The sequence below is a fragment of the Ischnura elegans genome, chromosome 3, assembly GCF_921293095.1.
Source record: "Ischnura elegans chromosome 3, ioIscEleg1.1, whole genome shotgun sequence".
In the NCBI taxonomy this organism is placed as follows: domain Eukaryota; kingdom Metazoa; phylum Arthropoda; class Insecta; order Odonata; family Coenagrionidae; genus Ischnura; species Ischnura elegans.
This window is the reverse complement of record NC_060248.1, coordinates 52,229,607-52,247,681: the sequence shown is the minus strand read 5'-3', so window position 1 is coordinate 52,247,681 and position 18,075 is coordinate 52,229,607. Positions and strand designations below refer to the sequence as shown.

At 37.1% G+C, this 18,075-nt stretch overlaps 1 protein-coding gene across 3 annotated transcripts in view; it reads right to left on the bottom strand.

Moving 5' to 3' along the window:
- Nucleotides 1-1,345: 1,345 nt before the first annotated feature.
- The window catches only part of LOC124155801 (uncharacterized protein KIAA0513), a 30,893-nt gene continuing 14,163 nt past the window's right edge, over nucleotides 1,346-18,075 (bottom strand). For all 3 annotated transcript variants that reach the window (XM_046529913.1, XM_046529912.1, XM_046529914.1), the window contains exons 6-9: nucleotides 11,884-12,073; nucleotides 8,366-8,594; nucleotides 6,822-6,916; nucleotides 1,346-3,807 (exon numbers count right to left, since the gene is read on the bottom strand). In XM_046529913.1, coding sequence (XP_046385869.1) covers nucleotides 3,746-3,807; nucleotides 6,822-6,916; nucleotides 8,366-8,594; nucleotides 11,884-12,073 — 576 coding nt within the window. In that variant the 3' untranslated portion in view covers nucleotides 1,346-3,745. The remainder of the gene's footprint in view (nucleotides 3,808-6,821; nucleotides 6,917-8,365; nucleotides 8,595-11,883; nucleotides 12,074-18,075) is intronic.

Sequence of the window (18,075 nt, the reverse complement as noted above, 5' to 3'; positions counted from 1 at the left end):
CATAATAAGCATTCTTTTATAATTAACCAGAAAAAATTCCAACATTTCATCTGGAAAATAGGAAAATTATAACAGGAAAACCTGAAAATCTTCGGGAATTTTCATTACTTAATGTGACACTGCGGTAATATTCACAATAAAAAGGCAGAAAACACTAAGCATATTGATTCTGAAGAGGACCATGTTCTTTCAACAAAATTAATATTGGGTGGTTCTGAAGGTCATCTTTACACCTATTTAACATGAATGAACTAATCTTTTCTTCAAGCTTCTCCTCTTCACCCAGCATTGCATATTCAGTGGACTCCCACTTTAAAATAGGTTTGACTTACTAAACAAATTTGGCATATATTCTGAGCTAACTTTGTATTTCCTTCTCAAACTTAGCAGATTTTTTTCCTCTCACACAAATGCCATCAACTATCTAACACAACTATGCCTCATTGGCTTCTAAATAAAACAGTTGTTCAAAAATATTATAACGGAAAGTAGCTATCATCAATAAACTACAAAATAAAATTTCTGATACTTTGGGATCATGTGTACCATTACCTTTAAAGTATGAAAACTCATTTTAACCCCAAGCTTTCCAAAGCCTCACGTTACCTTTAGATACATAATTATCCACAACATTTACTTAATGTGTGAATTGTACAACAGAGTAAAAGTGCAAATAGTACTCTTTCAACCTAGAAATGTAATACAGTGCAACCTCGATATAACGACACCCCACGGTACACTAATAAACACTCGCTATAGCGAATTGCCGCTTTACCGGAGGTGGAGCAAATAATAGCCAATATACCTGTTGCGAACAGATATACAGGAACAGGAGTGGTGCGGCGACAGATAAACATCTATCCGATAAACGTAAGCATAAATCCAGACGAAAGGCGATGTTTTTTTGCATCACTAAATTTCCTTACTCAAATAACGACTAACTATTCAAACAATTTATAAGAGCCGCACTGAATAAAAATCGTGCAAAGCATTGTTTCGTCAATCATTATATTTATTGAACGACAGTTTACCACATAAATTTGAGACTGAGCACTCCATTAACTTCATTTCTAACAGATCGCTAGCAATTACAGAGGTTAAGGAGTCTTCATGAAAGTCTTCCGGCGGTGAAACCCTCGCTATGGCGAGAGCCAACACCGAAAGGGTCTCGTAAAAACAAATTTTTTAACACACTTATTATAGGGTCAATTGACGGTGCATTGGCTATCTCTCGTTATAGCGGGGGTGTCGCTATAGCCCGTACTCGCTTTAACGAGGTTCCACAGTATTCATTTTAATAGCCAGTAAGAACCATACTCTTATTGGAGAAATGAGAACATCTAAGTTAAAAAATTTACATCAAATTAATTTATTGCACACCTCCAATTGACACACTTTTCCAATACAGTTAACAAAAAACAGTACAAATATCAACAAATTGATAAAACCTGTACATACACCTCATCCTCATAACAATGATTCTCATTTTTCATTAAGAGCCTTGCTTGATGAAGGACGGCTACACAAAAACATCGGGTAAGTACAATGAGTGGCTCAAGTCCAAGCAATATAAATGGGAGCTTATGTATTGTCATTTAATTTTAGAGCTATGTACTTATTGATTTTTAATTTGGAAGTTGTATAAGATATGTTTAAATTGATGAACACAAAATCTTTAAATTATATAATCCACACAGAAAAATTATAAATGAGGAAAAAGATAAATTATTGCTACGAAGGATTATTTTAACATTCAAAGAGGTTCTCTAAGATCAGAGATTGTATTTCCTAAGTTATTTGCAAAAGTAATTTGTTAAATGTAATGCAAGAATAGGTACCATAAATAATCAAAAATAAGGTGCTTAATCATAGACATTCATATCACATGAATAAGGCCAAAGTATCCCCAATATTGCTATGTTCTCTCACTAATAAGATGGAACAGATTGCACACCCCAATCACTTATAAACGTGTAAATTTCAGCAAACAATTTTTACATTTTTCACAGCTCACAATTAACCATGTACATAGACTTTCATTTAAAAAGTCTCTCATGTGAAGAATCACAAGGTTATTATAATATTACAGAGTTTCAACACAATCTCAGATTGAAAATCAATTTTATCTAAAAACACACAACATTTTTCTGGCACAGTTACATCGTACCTGGCCATTAAACTCTCTTATTATCACAACTTTTTTAAATTTATTATTGACACCAATTCACATATGAACCACCAATACACTACAGTAAATAAATAATATTATGTATCCCCTCACAGCCTTTCTTCACACTAAGATTGACAAAATAAATAAATGTCACCAGTGAGTCAATGAGATTCTTTAACTTATGATGTCAAAATTAAAATAAAAAAGAATTGAACACTTTCATTTAGCTTGTCTTGCAGCATTAAAAAAAAAACTTTTAATCATTACATATCTTGGTACTACATAAAATATTGTTCATGAACTAGATGAAAAATCTAACCCTACAGTAAAACTTACATACATGCATTATAAAAACAAAATATTTAATAAGGGACTACCTTTACTGCAGGGAATTATTATTGCCAATGCACTAAATACATACATACTGTAATTCTTTCAGAAAGAATTTACAATAACATATAATATGTACTTCCGCAAAAACTAGCACAAAACAAAATCATTTTCAGCTTGACTAAAGAAATTTAAGTACTAAAAGCACTTACTTTATACTTCATTGGTCATTTATATATAATAAAAACGTCTATAATCATATAAACTGCATAATTTTACTCTAATAGTGCGTAACTGTTGTTATTAGCCCTCTTAATGCAACAAAGCTTATCATCAAATTTTAAGTCTTACTAGAAAAGAGCAATTAAGGAAGATGGCAATTATATGTTACCAGGCATTAAATATTCTTCAACTTTAAAAGGCAGAGGAGGTGGTAGAGTTTATGACATAAAATATTTATTTAAAAAATTATGTTGATGTGTGAAACAATAGACACTACTTTTCCTAAGGAGACAAAGTTTGTTACATTATCCTGCACATTTCTCATCAGTACAGGTGACAGAAGGTAGCTAAGAGGGCTAATTACACTAGCAAGTAGAAATATAATAATAATAGTCAAATTATTAAAAGATGAGTTCACAATGAAAATAGAACATTTTCAAAAAGTTTTACAGCTTAACCAAAGGTACACACGAAATACCTTTTAATGTAAACATATGGGATTTGTGTACAGGACAAGAACATGAAAATGATAAAGATGGCCATCAACCACTCACATAATGCATAAATAAGACAAAAAATAAATATTTTACCATTAAAATAATGAATGAAATAAGAAAACACATCATGGACTACTGATGTAAGTAAACTAGGGTAACAAGAGCACCAAGCCCAATAGGAACATCTACATCCAAGAATACTTCATGTACATTATTGTAATATCATATGACATTCCATCATCATGATAATGTTTTCTAGCTTTGTGCCATAATATAGACAAGCATTTTCAATGCAAGAGGAAGTATGTGTATTTTTAAAAAGATGTTAACAAAGTTTATAAATACATAACAGTTATTGCTTGTTTTTGCATCCACAGCCCATCATTTGAAAGTTCAGACAAATAATGCACCATTTTATCACAATAATGATAAGCACAGGCATGGTAATTCATTTTAAACTTTACTGTAGGCACACATTCTTTAAGTCTCATGGAAACAGAGGCTAGTAAATATGTCTGATGACTTATCAGCAAGGATCAGTCTCACTGTACATTCGGTCAATATTTTCTCTCAGCATCTTCTCTTGCTCTGAAAATTTCAATATTAAATTAATTCACTTCCAGGGATATTCACTGCATTAAAAAAGCAGAAAGTTCTTCATTTACTTCTAAAAAAGAGACAGAAAGTGACACTTGCATTTGTAAGGTATGGATCTGATATTAAATCCTTAAGAATCAAAATGCAAACCCTGAAATCATAATTATTTAATTCATATACCAGTTCAGGTAGATACAGGAATGGATGTAAGAGCACTAGACTGTAATAAGAAGAAGGGTAGTTAAATGGAATTGTCCATGCGCTAGAGTAAGTTGGGGTGCTTGAAAAATATTTTTAATTACAGCTGCAACACTATCACAGAAAACTCGCATTATTACGAAGTTCACAGGACCAAAAACCAGGACGTTCGTAGTAATGAAATTCATCAGAACATTTCTTTCAGCAATCATCACAATAAAAACATACCTTGCCAAAATTCCTGGTCTCTTTAAACTCCCATACTTATAGGTGCAATGCGGAATAGCTTCAGAGTCATTAAAATATGATATACGCCATTAAATAACGAGCAAATATATAAAAACAAGCAGTTTCATTTGATTTTATAAATGGCAGTATGCGGGTGAATGTCATTAATCCAAGTATTTCCTCAATCATAGCATGTCACTTATAAAAAACTAAATGCTATGGAACAATAATTAAACAGTAGAACAAAACATCTACCAGGGATAGTTCGATGGGAATCAAATTGACAAAAGATGGATTTGAAATGACAATAGCTTCTTATTAATTAAACGAAATTTAATGGTGCTCTCTAGAATTTTCTGTGACTAAAGAGGTAAATTCCTTAAAAAATAATATCTCAAAATATTCTTGTTTGGCTTCGAAGTCATCTGCTTGAAAAATAATCCTGGGGAAAGCATAATTTTCTACTGCCTAGCTCTTGCCCTCCAAATTCTTTCAGCATTTTCTTGTCATGCTCCCATTATCATGACCATCTGGTGTTAAACATGAGTGAAACACAAACTCCTTGGCTGCTACATGACACAATCAAGGGTTGATATCTTCCCAAATACAGTAAGTCCTCATCATACGAACAAGATGCATTCAAAGACTTTGTTCGTTGAATTTATTCCTAAGTAGATAAACCTAAGCAAGGCATAAAATAGCATGGTATCCTGCAAAATGCAACACTGTATTATAATGCGTTAACTCACGATTGTGACAAACTGATCTAGTTGTGTATGCGATGTAGCTGGAGTCAAAAAAAGTTTGCTATCTGAGGGAAAGAAGAATGGGCTAAAAGCTGAACAGTTACTGACTTCAAAACAGTATAATTGATACTTTGTTCAGACTGTGCCCTAAGTGCGAGTTCCTCTACACCAAACACCATCGCATCAGCCAACTCCAAAGGTGCCAAATTTTATATTTCGGATTTAATACGCTTGAATTTTTCGAATATCTGAATCTCTGAAACTTTGTCCATCAAATGTTTGTAAGAAGGGGGCTTCCTGTACGGCCCATTTACAAGTGGTAATGAGTGAGTCAGCAGATTCCACAGGAATGAAGCTTATTACATGATGTTGCATGGATACTGAAGTATATCCTACTATAACTAATAACCTCAGGCTTTACTTTGTGAAACCTCTCCATATTGGAAGTAAGGAAATAAAACTGTAAGGTTCACTGTTATTTAATTATGGGCACGACCCGGGTTTCGTCACTTGGTTACATCGTCAGGTGACTGATCTTGCATGCATCATACATTTATACACAAAGTACACAAGTGACAGTGGGGACATCTATTCTATCGGAAGGAAAGGACTGGTTGAAAGAGTGGGGGTGAGGGTTAAACCCTATTTCAGTCCGTCTTTAACCCTCACCCCCGCTCTTTCAACCAGTCCTTTCCTTCCGATAGAATAGATGTCCCCACAGTCACTTGTGTACTTTGTGTATAAATGTATGATGCATGCAAGATCAGTCACCTGACAATGTAACCAAGTTACGAAACCCGGGTCGTGCCCATAATTAAATAACAGTGAACCTTACAAAGTTTTATTTCCTTACTTCCAGTATATCCTACTGAAGAACCAAAATTGATGCTCTCGGGCGCAGTGAACGAGGAGAACTTGAACTTAACGTAATGATTATAACATAGTGTAGGGTAAATACACCTAAATACTGCAGCTTACCCATGAAACTTCAAATAAAGTTCTATTTGTAACCGCCAGGACTGGGACTGAGGTTCATAATTTCACAATAATGCTTATTTTACTATGTATTGGAATAGCCTTTTCTAAGAACGATTTGCTTTGTAAAAATGAGAACTTTATAATAAGGTTGTTCGTATTAACAAGAGTCTATCGTATACCTCATTACAAATATAGAATAGATCATTTATAGATAGGGATAGTCGAGCACTCGAAATTTTGAGTTGAGTCAAGTTTTTTGGTACTTGACTCGAGTGCATGGAGTACTAAAATTCACTAACTATTGTGAATGTTGAGTCGAATTGAGTAGTTTTGATTAGAGAGCTTTCGAGATGAGTAGCTTCAGAAATCTGTCCACAGGTAGAGCTATCATCAAAATTGTGTAATAATTCATAATTAAATTACATTGTCAGCAAACTAATATGGATTAATTCATTTCATTGTCCTATTGGGCCTACTCAACACACATTAATTCATCCCCTAATTCTGAAACAATATCAATGTTCCTCATCATCTTCTCCCATTTTCCCATCAGGCCAAGTTTTCAGAATAGAAAATGACCTAGGGAATTGGAAAAATTTGAATATGTTGGTACATGCATTATGATATTGACTGGTCCATAAATTACCAAAATTCATAAGACTTGTCTGGATACTAGCGAGTAGCAACAACTCGACTCGATATCCAACTCAATATCAAATAAGTACTACTCACACATCCATAGAAGTTCATTAAACAAAATAATTTTACCAAATCATTTTAAAACTGCATAACTTATAGAAATATATAACACAACAACAAAACTGAAGGAAATCCAAAAAACTAGACTCAACTCACCAGGTCTCAGGCTGGCTATGAAGCACTGCTTTCTAAGGAATTCCAAAACCATTTCTTTGCTCAATCCAAAGGCATGCATATTGCAAGTAAAAGTACTGTAACAAAATATATTTTCCCATAAAAAACTTGACACAACTATACCAACATGTATAGAAATAAAGAAAATACCCAAATGGAGAGAAATTTCAGAGACATAAATATGTACAAAACTTAAGTGCTATTACAGAATTTATACATCAGTGAGGTGCATTGGGGATAGCAAGAGGAGTCTCCAAAAATCAGGTCTCAGATTTTAATCAAACTTTGTAGTGTTGTAGCCCATCAGGAGCTGTCCACGAATCACTCCACCTAATGGGGTTCTTTAACCAATAGTTTAAACAAAAAATCCAGTTAAACATTTACAGGTCTAATATATTCCCATAAAAATTGATATGCATATGAAGCAAAGAAAAAAGCCTGAACAACCAAAACAAGCCCTTTCTTCTAATCGCCAAAACAAGGGATTGTTCCTTTGGGTCCTTCAAGGTCATCGTCCCTTCCAACTCCAACTCCTTTCTTCATAGAACCATTTTTTTTTTGCATGTAATGTGGGCATTTCCCTTTCTTGCCTGGCAACCTTACCCCCTACCCCGAACTAGGCCCTTTTGGCTGTCATCAGACAATTCTCGGCGGCTGGACTATATAGAGGGGTGAACCCAATGCACCCAATCCTTAGAGCACTATCCAAGGTAGAGGGCTGATGAGGCCTCAGCATTCAGCAGAAAAGAGCCATTGAAAAACTTCTACTGTCCCATCGAACTGGATGCGCACAATCACATGACAATGGAGAGTTGGGGTGTGGGTAAGGGGTGGAGTTAACTCGCTTGGAGGGGCGGAGTGTACTCAGTCTCAGGGGCGTAGTAGTGTCAGGTGATTTGTGCATTATCTCAGGGAAACATATATACTTGGGCTTTAATACCAAAATTAAAATTATAGAAGAGTGTGAAAGTAGCTGGCCCCTCGATTCCCACCGTAAGTTTTTAGGTGAACCCTTTCCCTCTAAAGTTGCATTATCATTTAGGATTTCACACCATTTGATGGACCAAGGTCAATGGCACTGATTTTTTAGCTACTTAGACCAGCATAACTAGTTTTGTAGACAAATTTTTTGCCATATTTTGTATAATCAAATTCCATTTGCTCCTGGGGACTGAGACCGACGTTCGTAATGTCATAACATTTCATATTTTCAAAACTTCGTATAATTGAATAGCACCATGTATTTGCCATAGACTATTCGCCCGAACCACAATTTCACTATGTATTACCGAAAATTTTGTAATATCCTACTTCATATAATCAAGAGTTTACTTTATACGCACAACAGAACAGTTAATTTGAACACTGTCCAGCTGATGCCATAGTTTTCAAAAATCAGAGCTTCAACACACTCTCAAAAAAATTTATCTATGAAATATTTGCAATTCAGCCATAAATAAATTTACCGGCTAAATAGAAGCCTTAAAATTCATACACAGAACTCAATAAATGAAACAAAAACTCACCCTAATTGTCCAAAAGCAGCATTCTCCAAGTAACTTCGTTCTTCAGTCAGGAGAGGTGACGAGGGATCGGGTGGTTCCCAAGATTGGATAGGCAACACCCGTCGGGATCTTTCACCTTGTAGTGCATCAAAAAAGGCAGCATTCCAAAACCGAAGGCTACGCCAAATTGGCTGTTCACGCAGATATGCCGCAGGGTACTCACGATAAGGCTCACAACCAGCTTTTTCCACTAGTAATAAGTATGGGAAAAAATGCGAATTCAAAAAATGCTATGAGACCAACCACTGAGTCTCAACAGCTTAATAATTCATAGGATAAATTTGAACAGTGAAAAACGAAATCTTGCATTAGTAATAAAAGCACATAAGAAGTCCAAGCAATGGCAGGGGTGAAAGGCTACAAATTTAGCATTGGGTACACAAAACTATAAATATAAAATGGATATCACACAATCAACATAGCCTATTCACTTTTTCAAAAAATGCATCAATCCCCCCCCCACAAATATTACTGATTATACATAACCTCCTAATTATAAAGCAACAATTTGGGTCATATGAGCTTCCCACCCGAAATACATTCCCCAAATAAAATACTACTATTAATTCGATACCTTCATTGAACACTATCTGAGGTAGGGAAAAAAATTGAAGAAAAAAACCTGATTTCCTAAAGACAAAAGAGAAAAGTTTTAATTTCAGAAAACGTATGCAGAGCATGATATCTCATCACCCCCAGCAAATTTTTTTAAAGGTTCATCATCAGTGGCAAAGCATTCAGACATCTCTGTATTTTCCGATGCATAATCCAAATCCAAATCCAAAAAATATTAAGACGACTTAAAAAGAGGTCAGAAAATGATTTAAATCAAGGATTCAATGGCAATTATTCTATTAGTTGCCAAATAAACAACATAAAAAGATTAAAAATAAGTCACAGGTTCACTTGTTTTGAGAATCTCTGTTGCCAGTAATTCTACTCCAAGTGCCCACCCTCGCCAAGCCCCTCCACTGAAGATGGCTATGGCGTTTAGGTAGATTAGTCATTGCTAAGCCAAGCGAGTACTGGCTCATTGGGCATCTCTCGATCACACTCGGCAGCTCTCATTAAGATAGGGGAGTAAAGCTCGACCCCTCTGATGGATTTCTTTTGATGTGTCCATCTGACAATGAGTACTTCTGCAGTGGAATTATTTTTTATCTGTCACTATAGTTTTTGCAAGAATAATATCAAGAAAATGCTTTCAATGAAGTGTTCCACTTCTGCATGATACAGGCCACAACTGCCTCAATGAAGAGGAGTTTTTCTGCACTATAAAGAATACATGATTGTACGAGATCCACACACGCAGACGGATGGATGAGCAATATGGCTTAGCAGTCAACTGAAAAAAAAACTCTTAGAGACCATTCAAGATGGAGAAGACTTCTATTGTAAAAAATTGCAGCAGAAACTAAGAATATAGTTTGGGTGCAAATGAGATAAACATTTTTCATTTAATGCTAACAAGCTTATTTTCTTGGTATTCATTAACATGTATTTAAGAACAGCAAACTTCCGATTATCCAGGCTAATGATGAGGAGAGGTGGCACGAATAATCCGAAAACACGAATAATCATAACTTTCACTTTAATCTCTAGTAATTTCAATAATTTAGGTAAATCAAACAATCTATTATCATTTACTCACATTGGCTGTTATTTTACATTGCTTTCCGAATCATTAACTCTTCTCCCAACCGCAATATTTTTAGTGGTGATAACGTGATTGGACTCATATTCCTACTGCTCCATGTAAAACCTGGTTTCTGGAAAACCATGTACCCAAGTACCCTACATGTCATCGGAAACTGTCAGGCACCAAGCCACGTAGTCGAGTCTCAAATAAGTTTCTCGGGATGCAAATCCTGCAGGACTAGGATCCGTGATAACCTAGCGCACCACATTGAATGGTAAACAGAAACACAGAACTTCCACGAAGGCAACTGGCTTGCCATCACGCCATTGAGGAGCAACGGCTACAGGAGACCAGGGTATATGGCAAATTGCAAGTGAGTGCCTGGCTACAACTCATGCTATCTCTACTTTCACTTGTCCCCCCACATTCACTACTACTATTCACTTCCTCTCCAGTTTGACCTTGACTAATTGTGGCGTAAACATGCCCGTGTGCAATAAAATCTCCGGATCCCTTGGGCTGAATTCAACGACATGCGTGGCCACGGCAATAATTGGGTATTTGTGATATGAAATATACAATTAAAGATCATAAATAACATTTTTCATTATTTATGATTGGTTAATCATTCAAGAATCTTCAAAAATTAACCAAGAGTTTTTTTCCTGCCACTGATTGTCATCTACAATACTAGAGATGGCATCCAGGTAGACTTGAAACAGCGAGGCGATAACTGATTGCAAGCCAGAAAATGCTGACGGCTCATAGCATCGAGGGACAAAGGCAGGCATGAGGGCAATTTCAGATCTGTGAAGTGCTGTGCCACAGTTTTTCATTATACCATGGCTCAACTCAGCTATGTTAAGGCATTGTATCATCTAGCTTGGGGCAACGTCCTGCAGGTGAAAAGAGGCAACATCTGTTCCTCTCGGGTGAACGAAAAGTATTCTAGTGAAAGGTGATCACCATTACCCATTATTTTCCTTTTCTTTGGCATGATATCTACTAAGCAGTAAAAATTCTACTAATCAGCATTAGATAGCCATGACTATACAATAGTGCACAATGAGCTACACCTAGCTCTATCTCATCCTTTAACCTGAGAAGCAACTGTGGTTCATAATATCAACTGGTACCAATAGAGTTAGTGCTTGTTCCTCTACCACAAGTGTCCATACTCTCTGTATCAAATATTTTTTCAAATCTTATTTAAGCACCTCTTATTTTACCCTCCTATTCTGTTTCTTCGTCATTTGTTTCCATCATCATATAATAAACAGCTGGTGCCCTAACTGCTAGCATTAATTGATGCCCATGATGGACCAAGCAGGATTTAACTTCCTGTAAATTCATTAATTTGCATGAAAACGATTGTTCCTTCATACTTAAGGAGGATGTTTCCAATTACCTCCTAGTTTGCAATTTTCGTGACAAAAAAGACAACTTAGCAACAGGATGTGACAGACTTATTTAACCCAGCATTTATGTTTGACCTCACGATTTTTAGTAGTTGCATTATTGAAACAGTTAAATTTGACAAAAAAGGGTACCCTGGAAATGGGTCACCTGCCACCCATGCAATGATTAAGCTTGAGTGTCACACTTTACCAAGTGGTAATCACCATTAATATATCAAATTATTATTCTTACATGCAATAGTTAAATATGGGCAAGACATATTTTCATTATGTAAGCAAGTAACAAAGCTTAGAATTCAAGAAATAGAAATAAAATTAAAGGAATGAAAAGACACTATCCCCTGTAAAAAGTAAAGGAGTACATAATAATTATTCTATAATATAAATATGTATCATTATACATCACAATGTATTTTCCACACCTTGATGGTAGAATGTGAAGCACATGTTCATCAGAGATTTTGCTGGAGAGAAGTCATCAGCCTCTGCACACTCGAAAAGGGCCACAGCAAAATGTTGAACCAGGCCATAAAAGGTTGCCTCACTCACACGCTTTCCTTGAACACGTCTTGCATTCACAAACCGAGCAAACCAGAGCCTTCCAGCCTCATGCTGAGTGAGAAGAAAAATCAATGCACAAAATTAAAAAAACCAAAGGTAATAGTTTCACGTTATGTACAGTTGAACCATGCTAAAGCGAGTATGGGCTATTGCTTGACCCCTGTCATTACGAGAGATAGCAGATGCACCATCAATTGACCCTATAATTTCCATGTAAAAAAATACATTTTTATGATTCCCTTTTGGTGTTGGCACTCGCGAGTGTTTTCATCTGTGCGAAAATTACACAGAGGAAAAATCATTCGCCTTGACCAGGATTCGAACCCGGATCCCTCTATTTCCGGCCGAGTGCTTTAGCCAGTTAAGCTACCGAGGCATCATTCTCCCCTGCGGGAATTTGTGGACTATACTGGACACGGTGGTATGGACTGCCGAGCATATCATGCGACTGGCAGTCCAGGTCGTGTGCATGGCGCCACAGCCGGAGAGCAAAGCCCGAACTTTGAACACGAAGAGGTGTTCGCTCTAGACTCTGGACACGAAGAGATGTTCGCTCTTCGCACAAATTGTGCATTGCAGGTGACTCCGAAAAAGTTATCCCCGCGGCTAGTCCCGGTATACTTAAATAAGTCTAGAGCGAACACCTCTTCGTGTTCAAAGTTCGGGCTTTGCTCTCCGGCTGTGGTGCCATGCGCACGACCTGGACTGCCAGTCGCATGATATGCTCGGCAGTCCATACCACCGTGTCCAGTATAGTCCACAAATTTCCACAGGGGAGAATGACGCCTCGGTAGCTTAACTGGCTAAAGCACTCGGCCTGGAATCGAGGGATCCGGGTTCGAATCCCGGTCAAGGCGAATGATTTTTCCCCTGTGTAATTTTCGCACAAATTGCGGGTGACTCCGTAAAAGTTATCACCGCGGCTAGTCCCGGTATACAAAAATAAGTGTTTTCATCGTCAGATAGCCTTCACCAAGAGTCCCTTATCTCTGTAATTTCTGGTAATCTGTTAGAAATGAAGTTAACATGCAGTGCTCAGTCTCATTTTCTTTTGGTTGACTGCCGTTTGATAAATATGTAGTTCATTTTGATTAAAATATTGTGGCATTGACATTTGCAAATCCTCGATTTTCTTTTGTTCCACGGTGAATGGAGAGCATTTGAAGGTAGACACCATGGCCAAAATACCAAAATAATAGATTGATCACATAAATGCACAACGTACATGGAAAAATGGTTGTGCATTTGAATAATGTAGACAAAGCAATGCTATGCATGATTTTTATTCAGTACAGCGCTTATGAATTGAATGGATAGTTTGTTATTACGGTAAGAAAATTTAATGATGCAAAAAAACATCGCCTTTCATCTGGATTTATGCTTAAGTTTATCGGATAGAAATTTTTCCGTTGCCGCTCCTATCCTGTTCCTATATAAGTGTTGACAATGGATTTATAGGCTCTTATTTGCTCCACCCCTGGTAAAGCGACAATTTGCTATAGCGAGAGTTTATTTGAACACCGTGAGCTCTCCTTTTATTGACGTTGCACTGTACTATGGTGCAACATCTCAAAGACTAATATTTGAACGCAAGTCAATTACGCTGTAATGTATACTCACACATAAATTTCAAGCACAATGGATCACCTATGTGAAAAATACGAGGGCTGTCCAGAAAGCAACAAACGTTTTATCATGGTACTGCACTGGGAGGGACTAGTACCACTATTTTGGCATCTGTGTGTTCCCACTTCCGTATGCAACCAGCCAGATTATCTTACGCATCGTGCCTATCATACTTTGTACACAGCAGAAGGTTAAAATGAGTGCTGCAATTCAAAAAGCCCACCAGTTGTCAAGTGCAAGCTGTGATACGGTTTTTGTTGGCAAAAATCACAAACCCATTGAAATTTATCAACAGGTTTGCAATGTGTACAGTCCAGTAGTAATCACTCAGAAAATAAACATAATTTGCACAGAACAAGCATCAGGGAAAACTCAGTAAGAAAGTGTATCTTCTCCATGACAATGCCCATCCACAAATGGCGATTTGAACCCAGGAGCTCTTAGATGATTTTGGATGGAAACTTTTCAATAACCCACCGTACAGCCCAGATTTGGCACTGAGGAACTATTGGGACTACAATGTGTTCTCATCAACGAAGCCGTGGTTTACTACACAATGATTTGACACTAACGCTGACCTGCAAACCGGCTGACCAAAACCAGTAGTTGAACTTGCTGGCGGCAGATTTCTACAGAGGGGGCCATAGAAAAGCTTGTACCACATCATGAAAAATCACTCAATTGAAATGGTAGTTATGGATAAAAATAGCCAAGGAGTATAAATTCAAAATCTAAATGATAAAAAATTGTTATTTCCACTTTCTATCTTTTATTTCAAAACGCGTTAATTTCTGGACAGCTATCGTATTAGCATTAATTCAAATATAAGGTGAAATAAAGGTAATAAAACCACACACCATCTAATCTCAAAGCCAATGCTCAGATGAAGCAACTAGTCTTTCATGATAGTCAATATGTATGAAGTTTCAAGTAATTATGTTCAGTCTTTCAGTTTTTGATGCAAATCTAAAAACTCTAATGACAAATCTCATGAAAAATTTCAAAGGCTCAAAAATTACACTTTGTAAAAAAGAAAGACAAATGATTCAATTCTTTACCTCTATTATTTACCTCTAATGCCTTTTTGACAATAACATACATTTTACAAGCTATTTATAATAATTTTTGGCCTTTATTTTCATGATACATAGATAATGTATCATTTACCTTTCGGGTCATTCCATTTCAAATCAACCAGGCCATGACACCCACCGACTCGGATTTTCATGAAACTTGCCAAGGTCATACATTCTGGTATAATTAGAAGTTGTGTACAATTTTAGCCCCCAATTTCCAATTGTTGATGAAATATGAGCAATTGAAATTTGGGTGTGACCCCTAAAGTGCCGCAACGTGCAACACATGGTGATTTTTTATTTTCCTCCATAACTATTTTTCTTATTTTCATATTCATTTTCATATTTCATAATTATTCCTATTTTCTATCACTTTCCACCAAAGACTGAACGGATGTAAGTTCTTTATCGCTTTCGTCAATGCCATTGGAAACAACTTCACTTTTAGAAATTTTGGAAATCCTCTTGTCACACCTACAGCAAAATTTTCCTCCAGGCTTCATGAGGATGCCCGCTGCTCTCATAGAGATACACTTTTTAGAGGTATGGTCCTAAGAAATTTTCTCACAGGACCTTTATGAATGGCAAAGGGGTACTGCATTTAAGCTGATAACACTCATATTTCTTTAAGTAGCAATGAAGATGATGAGAGCACAGAGTCAACAATGATGAAATAGGAATATTACACTGCAGGGCAATTAAATCTCTGTCCACTTCTGGTAGTTCTTTGAAATAAAAAGTTTGGACTGTGTTTGTGTAGCTCTTTTTGTGAAATTCAGAACTGAGTTCTTTGCCAACACTGCACAATGGTATCTCTGGCATGGCAAGACAGACCTCAATATGAATGAGATGTTAAAATGTAAGCCTGGCTATCAATCACACAAACATGAGATACGTAGTCTGAAATTCAACCAGCATATCACTAAGGCAGCGCCATATGTCTGAGAAATTAATTAACTTCACTTACACTGAAATTGAAGAAAACATTCTGATGGCTCTCATCTGCCTTTACATTTTATACCATACTATTCAGTTGCCCATTACCCATGGAAGAGATAGCCTAGTAGGAATAGTCCTGAAAGCACGAAATTAGCAGTACGTGGGGAAGTACATTCACATGATTGCTTATGTGTTTCCTACTCTAAGAGTCAGTAGCATACGCTATAGTGTGGTAATGCATGCTCCAATATTGTTTAATCATGAGTATAAGCTTATATCTGTTGAGTTTACACTCCAGTGGCATTTCGTTGTTCATTTGTTATGTATCATTCTCTCGTGTACTGCTGTGCACTTCGAGCCTTGTTCTCTCTTCTTGTCTGTCGTCCGTGCAATAAAGACGTGTGTGTTCCGCCCGACGTTTGCCTCGTTCTTTCAACAGGTTATGGCCCAGACAGCCTCAAACTGCGCTAGTGATCGTTATAGGCCTAACTTGCGTTTATTCCGTAGACATTGGTTTCTTTGAGTGAAGCTTGCATTCTAATCCGCATTTTTCAAAATATGGCAAGTAATACTGCGCCAGCAATTGAAAAGTTATCGGGCATGAATGACTATAACTCGTGGGCCTATGCTATGGAGATGTACCTTGTGCCTTTGTACCTTGTGAAGAGTTGTGGGATTATGTTGCCGGGGTTAAAATACCGGAGAAAGACTATTCCGCAAGACTCGAAAAGAAAGCTCTGTCAAAAATAGTACTTATGATACGACCAGAGCTGTATTCGTACACGAGGAAGGCAAAAACCGCCAAAGAAGCATGGGATTCGCTTAGAAATACTTTTGCACCTTCTGACGCGAGCGGTAAGAGACTTCTTCTGAAAAAATTATACACGTCAAAGCTCCAAGACTACCCAGATATGGAGGCGTATGTTGGTGGTGTCATGTCGGTGGTTCATAAGTTGTCAGATATGAACTACGACACTGACGATGAGCTAATTGCCTACGTGCTCATTAACGGTCTTGGTGAGTCGTATGACGCTCTTTCAACGGCCCTTGACAACTGCGGGAAGACCCTGACATCAGCATTTGTCAAGTCAAGGCTATTGGCAGAGGATGCTAGGCGAGGAGAAAATAAGGCGGAGGCAGCAGCCTTAGCAGTGAAGAACCACGGGAAGCAGCAGCACAGCCGATCCGAGCCCGCGCAGACGCAGAGGAGAACAACGAATTCCAGGAAATACAAGTGCAACAAGTGCCAAAGATTCGGGCACAAGGGTTCCGAATGCCGTACCATCGTGAGGAGCCAGCCTTCCCGGGACTATAAAGAGAAGGTTTCAGCTTTCCAGACAGCGATGGGCGTATCATCAAGAAAAATCGGTTGGTATTTGGACTCTGGTTGTACTGAACATATGTCAAACCAACGACATCTTCTGAAGAAATTTATTCCCAGAGAAGGATTAACTGTAAGTGTTGCAAATGATAATACCTTAGATTGTAAGGGAATTGGTATGTCAAATGTTCATATTGATGATGGTGCTATTACAGTTAATAATGTGTTGTTGGTGCCTGGTCTCTCAGCTAATTTATTGTCAATATCCCAAATGGCTAAGAAAGACTTAATTCTTGTGTTTTCTGAAAAGGGATGTGATATTTATCATAAAAACAATGTATTTATTAATGGCAGAGTCAGTGGAACTGCTTCACTAGTGGATGGTTTATACAAATTAAATGAAAAGCTTCCTATGAAAAATTTTAATGTTAACCATGTAGAATCTGTTAAAGGTAATGCTTCAGCGAAGTTGTGGCACAGGAGACTTGGTCACATGAGTCCAGAAAGAATGAAGCAGTTGTCCAAGATAGTGGATGGCTATGATTTTACAAGTGGTATCCAGAGTCCATGTATAAGCTGTTGTAAAGGGAAACAGGCGAGGAAACCCTTTCATTCTCAAGGTGGCAGATCAAGTGCTGTTTTGGAATTGATTCACAGCGATGTTTGCGGACCAATGGAGGTAAAATCAGTTAATGGTGCTCGATTTATGCTAACGTTCATTGATGACTATTCACGCAAAATATTTGCTTATTTTTTGAAAAGCAAAGATGAAGTCACTCAAGTTTTTATAAAATTTAAGGCCAGAGTTGAAACAGAAACTGGTCGAAAAATAAAGACATTGCGATCTGACAATGGAGGTGAATATGTCAATAAGAATTTAAAAGATTTCTTGACTTCAAATGGAATCATGCATGTTCTCACAGTTCCCTATTCACCTGAACTTAATGGAGTTGCTGAGCGTGCTAATAGATCAATTTGTGAAATTGCCAGAACTATGCTACATGATACTGAATGTCCCAAGTATTTGTGGGCAGAAGCTTGCAATACTGCAGTCTTCATAAAGAATAGGTCCCCTCATGCTGCTCTCACTA